The 12,785-nt window shown below is 44.0% G+C and overlaps 1 protein-coding gene across 1 annotated transcript; it reads left to right on the top strand.

Moving 5' to 3' along the window:
• Window positions 1–858: 858 nt before the first annotated feature.
• On the top strand, window positions 859–1,806 carry LOC142002047 (olfactory receptor 52R1-like). Its single transcript, XM_074977844.1, has one exon. It carries the CDS (start codon window positions 859–861, stop codon window positions 1,804–1,806), a length of 948 nt encoding a protein of 315 aa, XP_074833945.1.
• Window positions 1,807–12,785: the final 10,979 nt, after the last annotated feature.

Raw genomic sequence — 12,785 nt, 5'->3', positions numbered from 1 at the left:
TCATTGACCCCTAATGGAGTGGACTGTATTCCTTCATCTCATATGATATGAATATTTTAACATAATGAATTCCATTATTTTATTTTGTTCTCCTCTATCATATGCCCACTTTTTCCCAGACTTTTCAGTCTACCTACATATGGCAGCCTCCCCCATTCTCACAGCCTGGCTTGGAAATCCTCTTCTATCTGCTGTCTGCTTTAGTGGGACTGGGTGATCAGAATGGAGGAAATGACCAGAGCAGGTTATTCTCCATCCCCACTCCTCTGGCACACAAATATTGTGTTTGTACTGGTCAGCTGTTTCCAGTGAGCTGCTACCAGTGATGCCCAGGCCTTTTCCTGGAGATGTGTTCCAAATGGAATGTTTCCTCCTGGTACAGACCTTGATAGAGGTTTGGTATTTTCCCACTCTTGTATTTCGAACACCTGGGTGAATGGGAGCTCCCTAAGGCATGGTCTCTCTTGCCTGGCTCTTACTGCATTAAGAAACAAAGATGAATAACCACTATCCACACTTGTGTGTCCTCTGAGTGCCTATTAATGTTTTCCAGATCACAACAGATAGAACAATTGACACATGGATACCATAAAGTACAGGACTGACATTAGTAGAGTGGATCATAACTCATTCCCCTAATACTCAAAATTACATTTTTCATGTGCAGAGGGTGACCAATCTGCTTCACCCAAGAGAACAGACTTCAGCAGTGCATGTAATGACTCATATTCACATTGTCTCTCCCTCCAGGCCTTTCTACTGTGACCATCACCTCAGAACCTGGGCACATACAAGAAATCAGGGGAATATATGGGTGACACTGTTCTGGTTCAGATCTGAGCCCTTGTTCCCTACTCCATGTTGCATTACAACACAAGTTCAGTCACCCACCCCTCCACCTTCATCTTGCTGGGCATTCCTGGCCTGGAGGCAGCCCATGTCTGGCTCTCCATCCCCTTCTGTGCCATGTACATTGTAGCCATCTTGGCGAACTTCACCATTCTGTTCATTGTGAAGATGGAGCCGAATCTCCAGCAACCCATGTGCTATTTTCTCAGCATGCTGGCCATCAGCGACTTGGTCCTGTCCACATCCATCCTTCCAAAAACACTGAGCATCTTCTGGTTTGATTCCAGGGAGATAGAATTCAATGCCTGCCTCACCCAGATGTTCTTCATGCACTGCTTCTCAGTGATGGAGTCTGGAATCTTTGTGGCCATGGCTTTGGATCGTTATGCGGCCATTTGTGATCCACTCAGATATTCCACCATCCTGACAAAACCTGTGGTACTCAAGATTGGCTTGGTTGTGGTGCTGCGCGGTTGCATACTTGCACTGCCCTATCCTTTCCTGGCGAGGCAATGGCCATATTGCAGAACCAACATTATCCCTGAGCTCTACTGTGTGCATATAGCTGTAGTGAAGCTGGCCTGTGCCGACATCCGTATCAGTAGTTATTATGGCCTCTTTATGCAATTCTGTGTGAAGGGTCTGGATGCAGTTTTTATTGCTGTGTCCTATATCCAGATCCTCAGGGTTATCTTCAGACTCCCCACAAAAGACTCCCGGATCAAGACTTTCGAAACCTGCGTATCCCACCTTTGTGCCATTTTAGCCTTTTACATCCCTGGTCTTTTCATCTCCCTCACAAACCGGTTTGTCCAGAATGTGCCCCTGTATTTCCACATTCTCATTGCCAACCTGTACCTCTTTACGCCCCCCGTGCTTAACCCCATTGTTTATGGGGTGAAGACCAAACAGATCTGGGACAGGCTGCTCCGGCTTCTTACTCATAAAAGGACCTAAAATCTTCCTCTTCTCCTCCGCCTCGGAGAGTGAGCTCAGAGTACATCTGCTTGGTGATGTGGTACTGCAACATCTTCACTAAAACACTGACTGCACAGGATTGTGAGTTCAATCTTTCATGCCATTTTGGGGTCTGAGGCAAATAGACTTAAAAAAAATGTGAGGAAGGGTTAAACCCTGCTAGTAAGCGACCAGGGAGCTTTGCGACCGGGTGCTGGCAAACAGGGTGTGTGCTAACAGGAGGGAGTTTGGAGAGGCTCTCCTGGAGGAGGAGAAGGAAGGAGCAAACTAAAGCACCTTGGGGTAAGTGGCTGCTTATATTTGGAGGTTTTGGGCTTGTGTGTTTGTTTGGAGTTTGGAGTTTGTTTGTTTGGAGTGCTGAGCTGAGTGTGTGTGTTTGTTTGTTTGAAAGGCCGTGTGCTCAGGCAGGCAGGCAGGCAGTTGGAAGCTGATTAGGTTTGAATTGAAACACCGTGTGCTGATTGGCTGAGCTGTAGGCAGAGGGAGGAGCTATCAGGGAGGCCGAGCACTTAAACCCTGCTAGTAAGCGACCAGGGAGCTTTGCGACCGGGTGCTGGCAAACAGGGTGTGTGCTAACAGGAGGGAGTTTGGAGAGGCTCTCCTGGAGGAGGAGAAGGAAGGAGCAAACTAAAGCACCTTGGGGTAAGTGGCTGCTTATATTTGGAGGTTTTGGGCTTGTGTGTTTGTTTGGAGTTTGGAGTTTGTTTGTTTGGAGTGCTGAGCTGAGTGTGTGTGTTTGTTTGTTTGAAAGGCCGTGTGCTCAGGCAGGCAGGCAGGCAGTTGGAAGCTGATTAGGTTTGAATTGAAACACCGTGTGCTGATTGGCTGAGCTGTAGGCAGAGGGAGGAGCTATCAGGGAGGCCGAGCACTTAAACCCTGCTAGTAAGCGACCAGGGAGCTTTGCGACCGGGTGCTGGCAAACAGGGTGCGTGCTAACAGGAGGGAGTTTGGAGAGGGGAGTTGAGAGGGGGAGCTTGGAGGGAGCCAGTGACTTCTGTTGCCCTTAAACTAAATCCTTTATAACAACCTCTATCTGAAACATTTAATTAACCCTCATATATAACTAGAGTAGGAAATGGAGGCAGAAGCCCAGCAGCAGAGTGGGGGCTATCCTGTTTATTGTGTCGAGTGCAGTATGTATGACTACCTACCCTGTGGGCGGGTGGCGTATGTGTGCGCTCGATGCAAGGAGCTCCTGGCCCTCAGAGACCGAGTGCGTGCTTTGGAGGCCAGGGTGGCTGAACTGGAGGAGCTAAGGAAGGCAGAGGTGTTTGTGGATGAGACTTTCCGGGACATAGTAGGGCTGTCCCACCTCCAATCTGACAGTCCTGAGGCTGTTACGGAGGATGAAAGGCTCAGGGAAGGAGAGCAGTCAAGGGGAGCAGAGGGAAACCATCCCGTAGTTGGGACCCTCCTTCCAGAGGGTGATGTTGTATCCTCTCGTGCCGAGGATACTTCTCCGGGGGAGGGAGCGCCAGCTGTTAGGAAGAAGCAGGTTTTAGTAGTGGGGGATTCGATCATTAGAAATATAGATAGTTGGGTTTGTGATGACCGGGAGAACCGTATGGTGACTTGCCTGCCTGGTGCGAAGGTTGCGGATCTCTCGAGGCATCTAGACAGACTTATGGGCAGTGCTGGGGAGGAGCCGGTCGTCGTGGTACATGTTGGTACCAATGACATAGGGAAGGGTAGAAGAGATGTTCTGGAGGCCAAATTTAGGTTACTAGGAAAGAGACTGAAATCCAGAACATCTTTGGTGGCATTCTCTGAAATGCTTCCAGTTCCACGCGCAGGGCCAGATAGACAGGCAGAACTTCAGAGTCTCAATGCGTGGATGAGACGATGGTGTAGGGAAGAGGGGTTTAGATTTATTAGGAACTGGGGACACTTTTGGGGTAGGGGGAGCCTATACAGGAAGGATGGGCTCCACCTAAATCAAGGTGGATCCAGACTGCTGGCATTAAACATTAAAAAGGACATAGAGCAGTTTTTAAACTAAGAGGTGGGGGAAAGCCGATTGGTGCGGGGGAGCACCTGGATCGGACGGAGACTTCTCTTACACGAGGCTCCATAGACAGGGATTCCCTAGAAGTTAGTCAGATAGGGAACGTGGGAAATAATATATGGGCAAGATCAGATGTAAAACAATCATGCATAAAAAAATCCACCGTGTCTGTGAAAGGCGGACATATAAATAGTGGTAGTTTTCTAACATGCTTTTACACTAATGCTAGGAGTCTGTCTAATAAGATGGGTGAACTGGAGTACCTCATATCAAAGGAGGAAGTTGACATAATAGGCATCTCAGAAACATGGTGGAATGAGGACAATCAGTGGGACACTATCATACCGGGATATAAATTATATCGGAAAGACAGAACAGGTCGTGCGGGTGGCGGAGTGGTACTATATGTGAAGGATAATATAGAATCAAATGAAGTAAAAATCCTAAAGGAATCAAAATGTTCCATAGAATCATTATGGATAACAATTCATTTCTCTAATATGAATATGGCATTAGGAATATATTACCGACCACCTAACCAGGACAGTGATAGTGATGCTGAAATGTTAAGGGAGATTAGAGAGGCTATCAAAATAAAAAACACAGTAATAATAGGAGATTTCAATTATCCCCATATTGATTGGGTGCATGTCACCTCAGGACGGGATTCAGAGATTAAATTTCTTGATGCCTTAAATGACTGCTTCTTGGAGCAGCTAGTACAGGAACCCACAAGGGGAGAGTCGGTTCTCGATCTAGTCTTAACTGGAACGCAGGATCTGGTCCAAGAGGTAACTGTTACTGGACCGCTTGGAAATAGTGACCACAATATAATAACTTTTAATATTCCTGTGTTGGGAAGAACACCGCAGCGGTCAAACACTCTGGCATTTAATTTCAAAAAGGGGAATTACACTAAAATGAGGAAGCTAGTTAAACAGAAACTAAAAGGTAGAGTAATTAAACTAAAATCCCTGGAAGCTGCATGGAAACTGTTTAAAGACACCATACTAGAGGCCCAACTTAAATGTATACCCCAAATAAAAAAACACAGTAAGAGACCTAACAAAGAACCACCATGGCTAAACAGCCATGTTAAAAAGGCAGTGAGAGAGAAAAGGGCAGCTTTTAAAAAGTGGAAGTCAAATCCTAGTGAGGAAAATAGAAAGGAACATAAACACTCCCAAATTAACTGTCATAATGTAGTAAGAAAAGCCAAAAAAGAGTTTGAGGAACAGCTAGCCAAAAATTCAAAAAACAATAGTAAAATGTTTTTTAAATACATTAGAAGCAGGAAGCCTGCTAAAAAAGCAGTGGGGCCCTTGGATGATAAAGATATAAAAGGAGCGATCAAGGAAGACAGTGCCATTGCGGAGCGATTAAATGATTTCTTTGCTTCAGTCTTCACGGCTGAAGATGTTACAGAGGTTCCTAAATCTGAGCCAGCCTTTTTAGGCGACAAATCTGAGGAACTCACTCAGATTGAAGTGACATTAGAGGAGGTTTTGGAATTAATTGATAAGCTGAATAGTAACAAGTCTCCAGGACCAGATGGCATTCACCCAAGGGTTCTGAAAGAACTCAAATGTGAAATTGCGGAGTTATTAACAGTGGTTTGTAACCTATCCTTTAAATCCACTTTGGTACCAAATGACTGGAAGACGGCCAATATAACACCAATATTTAAAAAAGGCTCTAGAGGAGATCCTGGCAATTATAGACCGATAAGTTTAACATCAGTACCAGGTAAATTAGTAGAAACACTAGTAAAGAGTAAAATTGCAAGGCACATAGAAGAGCACGAATTGTTGGGCAAAAGTCAGCATGGTTTCTGCAGAGGGAAGTCGTGTCTGTCTAATCTATTAGAATTCTTTGAAGGGGTTAATAAACATGCGGACAAGGGGCACCCAGTGGACATAATATACCTAGATTTCCAGAAAGCCTTTGACACGGTCCCACACCAAAGGCTTTTATGTAAATTAGGTGGTCATGGGATAGGAGGAAAGGTCCTTTCATGGATCGGAAATTGGTTAAAAGACAGAAAACAAAGGGTTGGAATAAATGGTAAATTTTCACAATGGAGGGGGGTAACTAGTGGTGTTCCCCAGGGCTCAGTCCTGGGACCGATCCTGTTCAACTTGTTCATCAATGATCTAGAAAATGAGGTAAGCAGTGAGGTGGCAAAGTTTGCAGATGACACCAAGTTGTTCAGGACAGTCAAAAGCAAAAGGGATTGTGAAGAACTACAAGGAGATCTCAGCAAACTGAGTGATTGGGCAGCAAAATGGCAAATGAAATTTAATGTGGGTAAGTGTAAGGTAATGCATGTTGGAAAAAATAACCCAAATTACACGTACTACATGATGGGGTCAAATTTAGCTACGACAGATCAGGAAAGGGATCTTGGAGTTATAGTGGATAGTTCTCTGAAGACATCCACGCAGTGTGCAGCGGCAGTTAGTAAGGCAAATAGGATGTTAGGAATTATTAAAAAAGGGATCGATAATAAGACAAAAGATATCATACTTCCCCTATATAAAACTATGGTACGCCCACATCTCGAGTACTGCGTGCAGATGTGGTCTCCTCACCTCAAAAAAGATATATTGGCATTAGAAAAGGTTCAGAAAAGGGCGACTAAGATGATTAGGGGCTTGGAAAGGGTCCCATATGGGGAGAGGCTAGAGAGACTGGGACTTTTCAGTTTGGAAAAGAGGCGATTGAGGGGCGATATGATAGAGGTATATAAAATCATGAATGGTGTGGAGAAAGTGAATATAGAAAAATTATTTACCTTTTCCCATAATACAAGAACTAGGGGACACCAAATGAAATTGATGGGTAGTAGGTTCAAAACTAATAAAAGGAAATTTTTCTTCACACAGCGCACAGTCAACCTGTGGAACTCCTTGCCCGAGGAGGCTGTGAAGGCCAGGACTCTATTAGGGTTTAAAAAAGAGCTTGATAAATTTTTGCAGGTCAGGTCCATGAATGGCTATTAGCCAGGGATAAAGTATGGTGCCCTAGCCTTCATAACAAGGGCAGGAGATGGATGGCAGGAGATAAATCACTTGTCTTCTGTTCTCCTTCTCTGGGGCACCTGGCATTGGCCACCGTCGGCAGATGGGATGCTGGGCTTGATGGACCTTTGGTCTGACCCAGTATGGCCATTCTTATGTTCTTATGTTCTTATGTTCTTATGTTCTTGGTCCACCTTAGAGGGCAGGGGACTGGACTCAGTGCCCACTCGAGGTCCCTTTCAGTTCTGCGAGGTATGTATACATCTATTAAAATAGATATGTGCTTCTGCATATCAAACTCTGTCCTGCCCTCGCTGTGCTGTATCTGCATGACAAACTGAGGAATCCATGTCTGTATAATGCATGGGCTCATAGGGATTCCACATGTGTAACTGCTGATTATGGGACCCCCTTAGAGGTCTTCCCCTGCCCCATGTATTTTGCCTAGGACCTAGACTCTTCATTACCTCATCCGTCAAAATTTCTGCCCAGCCCTCTAGTGCCCTCCTCTCTTTCCTGGCCACACTCATTGCCTGAACCCTCTTGACCTCCCTCCCCTGTCAAGTGGCCTGAATTAGCTACGACAGGAACCAAATCAGGATCAGAAGGCGCCTGCAGTGAGGGCGGGATGAAAACAGCCCTGGTGCTGACTGGCCAGTCAGTAGCAGAGTGAGAACCCAGTAAGCTTTACAGAAGCAGCTGAAGGTTGGAAGCAGGTTTGTGTTGCAGAAAGGCAAGACATCATACAGTTTGTGGGCCCTAAAGCTCAGCGGCAAAGCCTTGAAAGACAAGACCATTGTATGATTTTCTTTCTTCTCTTTCAGTACCTCCCATCTGGAGCCTGTAGCAGGCAGGGTCCCTGCAATGGATTTGGGCCAGGAGCCCTTTGCCCTGAGTTGGGTCTCTGGGACAGTACAGGGCGTTAGCTTTGAAGCCAGGAGGCCAACACTTGAGAAAGACAGAAGAAAAAACCCCTTCATTAGCTGGAAAAACAAGAAGTCCTATGGCACCTTATTGACTAAGATTTATTGGAGCATAAGGTTTCATGGGCAAAAGTAGATCTTTGCTCTTGAAAGCTTATGCTCCAAAAAATATGTTAGTCTATAAGGTGCCACAGGACTTCTTGTTGTTTTTGTGTATACAGCTACCCCTCTGATACTTGAATTCACTGGGAAGACATAATGTTGGGCAGAGACTGGGGTGTGTGTGGCAGCTGACAGGGAGAGAGATAAATGGTATGTCTTTGATAAGCCAGCTATTTACACATGTACGTGGCAGCTTCTGTGGAGCTACTGGGCACCCATAGCCCAGGGGCTGATGTTGAACAGGGAAGCTGCATCTAACACATGCTTTGCATGGCCCTTTTGTCCACCACATTGAGCAGCTGTTTCACCAGACTCTGAGGCAGTGTTACGCCCTTGACTGGGCACACACAGAGCTGGTGGTGTTAAGCCCTCATCTAGAGCACACACAAAGCTTGTGGTGGAATTGAGGATAGGAACTGGGACTCCAAGTCCCTCAGCACCATTGGTCTGGCCATGCTTTGGCACTGCTCCTCTGGGGTCTACTAGATACAGTGAGGCTGTGGGTGTGTTGTGATCAAAGCAATAAAACGGGATGAATTTATTTAAAAAAAGCTGGAAACTACAGCCACAAAAACAGGTTTCCACACAGCTCTATCTTTGGCCTTGACCTAGTGGTTTACCAGGGACCACGTTCTGTGTGGAACTCAGCACAGCACGCAGAGCCCAATCGTGTGGCAAAGAACCAAATCAGGGGACTGTTTGACTCAAAACTGCTGATTAGGACCTTTCAGACCTCTGGACCTTCACACTAGAAATAATAAATAACCATCTCCATTTCATACACAGATGGGGCTGTGGCCCAGAGTGAGGAAGTGCCCAAAGTCACACAGCGAATGTGTGGCAGAGCTGGCATTCTTCCCTCTCCATTCACTGCTCTCTGCTGACATTTGATCTCTAATTACAGAACTTGTTCCACATTCTTAAGTGGTGTAAGAGGCTGCAGCCCCCTAAAATTGGAGCAGATCCCCTGAACTGAACAAACTAATGCACTTGAACACATCACACTGCTGGGCTGAAGCTAGATTTGACAAAAACTAAGCCATGGATTGGCAGCTAGGGATTCATGGGCAATGTTTCTGGCTCAGGACACTTCCCTTTCTGTTGCCTCAGTCTTCCTATCTTTAAATGGGGGATCCCAGCAGGGAGTAGTAAGCACTGGTCTGTAAAGTACCCATCAGTGGTGTCTGGGTGTCATTCTGACTCACTGGGTCACAGCTCAAGATGCCAAATTAAGAACAAACCTGTTGAGGAACAGGCAAGGTCATCCCTAATCTGGTTATTCTATTTTTAGACTGTACCAAGTCAGTAAGAAACATATTATTTTGTCTTACCACACTGGTAAAGTACTAGCCAGAATCGTGTGGCTTTGGGCCTCTCAGCTCTGGGCACCGCACCCCCACTCTCCCCCCACCATCAGCAGACATTGAACTGACTCCATGATGGTATAACATAGTATATTATGGTCCGTTTTCGTCTTGAGAGGTGGTGACTAGATGCGGCAGTGTGGATCTATGGGCAGTGTTTGAATCTGCAGTTTCTCTCATGGTTTATCTGTCCAATATTGGATTTGCATGATCAATTGCAATAATGGCATGCCAGTCTATTCCCAAATTCTGGAGTCTGAGAGCTTTTCCTTCTAAAACAATTTTATTTTGTGTGGTTTGCATATATACTGCCAAAGGACTAAGCGCCCTGTTGTAGCAATTGTTGCCAGGTATTTTGATCTGATGATGTAGATTCCCAGGATTTTAGATCAATGTTGAATTTTTTCATGGAGTTTTTGCATATATCGTTGCACCTTAGCTTTGGTCTTCCTCTTGTTCTCAATCCACATGATAGTTCCCTGAAATGGATTTTTTTGGGAAGACATTCATCACCCATTCTTCTCACATGACCAAGCCAATGTAGTCTTCTGCTGTTGAGGATCGCTACGAGGCTAGGTATGCCATATCTTGACAAGACATCTGCATATGAAACTCTATTTTGCGAACTGATATTCATAATTCTGTGTAGGCAGCAAAGATAGAGCCACTCAGTTTTTCCTAGATGGATCATCTTTCAGAACCACACAGCAGGATACTCAATACACATGCCAGGTGTTAGTTACTTTGTTTTCACTGTCAGTTTAGGATTGTTCCATCCTCGTTTGATAAGTCTGCTAAAAATAGTAGCAGCCTTCCTGATTCTAATGTTCAGTTCTTCGTCCATGGGTAGGTTTGTGGTGATACCATATCCAAGGTAACAGAATTGTTGAACCACATCTAATGGGCTTTTATCCAGAATGACATTGGACTGCTGAGGTATACCTTGACTGAATACAACAATTTTCTTCATACATATGCCAAGGGAAAGCAACTTTCAGCCTCTGGACAAAGAATCCATTAGTGACTGTAGCACGTCTTCATTATGAGCGATGACAGCTGCATCTGTGAAGAGGAGTTTTGAAATGCCCCATTTAGTACAACTGAGAAGAATATGCCAAACAGGGTATACTAAAAGACAAGGTTACCACATGTTGCCCACCCTGGAAGGGAAGGAACGGACCTCAATAGGTCATCTAGTCCAGTCCCTTGCCCTCCTGGAAGGGCCAAGCACCATCCTTGAAATCTATTTGCCCCAATCCCTAAATGGCCTCATCAAAGATTGAGCTTACAACTCTGGGTTTAGCAGGCCAATGCTCAAACCACCAAGCTATCTGTCCCTCCTTCAAGCCCTTGTAAGGCATCCTCAAGGAAAGATCTCAAAACTTGAATTTACAAGCCCAATGCTCTAACCACTGAGCTATCCCCACACCAGATCTCTTGAGAGCTCTCAGTAGACTTATTTGTAGTATAAGGAAACAGCTGGTGGTCACTCCCACGGGCAGGGCTATTTAGATAAGCAGAACAGCAAGGTCTGAATGCATGGATGGAACTAAGATATAGGGAGGAAGTGTTTATATTTATTAGGAACTGGAGAACCATTTGGGAAAAGAGAAACATATTCAGGAAGGATGGGCTCCACCTAAAATTCAATGGAACCAGAATTCTGGCACGTAGAATTAACAAGACCACAGAGCAGCTGATTACATAAGGCCTGAGAGAAAGCTAAAAGAGTTAATTAATGAAGATTCTCTGCTTCAGTAAAGAAGAGAGGCTGGATGCTGATCTCAAGAGAAAGAGTAAAAGAGCCCCATTCAATAACATCACTTAATTGCAGACCGTTAATGAGAGATATTACTTTATCAAAGTGCTTATATGCAGATTAGCTGATTTACCCGGCATTGCTTGGGTCCATAACTCAATGAAGGGTTGTTGATTTTTTAATAAAAGGACACTGTAGAGTGAACTCTTGATTTAATGGATCCCAGTTTAACAGACTTTGGAATAATGCATAAAATCAGACAGGAAAAAGGGAGAACCACCAAACAAGTACAGGCCTCAAGAGTGACACAACTCAGCAAATCTTGAAAGAGCCTGAACGAAGATGAGCCAGAGGATAGGATGAATCTGGAATAGGGTTGGTTCTCAGCAACCCTCACAGAAAAGAGCTTTAACAGAGACATTCTGAGAGTTCAATGTTTTGCGGCGGTTCAATACATGCTTAAGGTTTGAAATCTAGAACATGTTTATGGAAACCAAATTTAGTGTAGCCCTTTTACTAAAACACTGGATGTTCATATTAATTATATTATAGACACTATTACCAAATTAATCTGAATTTGATGGTCTGAGCTCATACTGTTTAGGAGGATAAAACAAAGCAGCAGAAATGTAGCACTTTAAATAATAACATGATTTATTCAGATCAATTTAATTTCCAATACAGACTGACATTTATAGGTACAGAGGACTCAAAAAATGCAATGGAGTGCTTGAACAAATACATAAACAGATGAGAAAAAAAAGAAAACTCTCTAAATTATGTAGAAAATACTAGAAGTTTAAATAACGAGACAGGTGAACGAGAGTGTTTTTTTTTAATTTCAGATTTTTAGATCATTTAATTCAATGATCTTTTTCAATTCTAGTCCCACTCCTCCACCAACACCAAGAGATATTGTACCCTGGTGTTATTATCTCTGATTGAATCTCATTTAATAAGAACAAGTCTGGAATGTTGGGGAGATTAAAGAGTCTACATTCTTTTTAACAGAGGATTTCAAATATTCCTTGGGTCTATGTCAAATCAGGACAGGGTGAAGAAGAAAAGTTTCTTGACTACATAAATGACAGCTTTTTGGAGCAGCTAGTCCTGCAAACTAGAAGACAAGAAACAATTCTTGATTTTATCCGATTTGTATCAGAGGATTTGGTTCAAGAGAGGAATATAGATACCATATTTGGTAATAGTGACTACAATATAATTAATGTAAACGTCCCTATGGTGGGAAAAGTAGCACAGCATCACAGCACAGGAACATTGAAAACAGAAATTTCATCTACACTAGAATGAGAGGTGGTAGATTCTCCATCATTAGAGGTTTTTAAACTGGCAAAACTCGCTAGCGTAACTGTAGCCCAGAGCACAAGCTTAAATTGAATCTGTACCCCTACAGTAACTCACATAGCAAGAAAACCAAAAAAGTGCTGTTGTAACTGAACAACAAATATAAACTGGCAAATGGAGAATGTCGATATCGGTAGGATGGACAGAAATGAATGAGAAGAATAACTGACAAGTGGGCAGAAGAAAGAAGAGAGGTTTTCCTCCTGAGATAGGGAAGATCCTTGATGGATGCTTTAGCTTTAGCAGAGCTTTCGGTCTGGTTTCCCATTGTATTCTTGCTGTTATGTTAATGAAAAGTGTCCTTAATGAAGAGAAAGGTGAAGGCTCAGTCTCCTTCTTCTAGCCTTTCCTCTATATCCC

This window comes from Carettochelys insculpta, chromosome 1 (genome assembly GCF_033958435.1).
Source record: "Carettochelys insculpta isolate YL-2023 chromosome 1, ASM3395843v1, whole genome shotgun sequence".
NCBI classification, from domain to species: Eukaryota; Metazoa; Chordata; order Testudines; family Carettochelyidae; genus Carettochelys; species Carettochelys insculpta.
The sequence above is the reverse complement of the archived record's forward strand: the minus strand, read 5'-3'. Positions and strand labels throughout refer to the sequence as shown.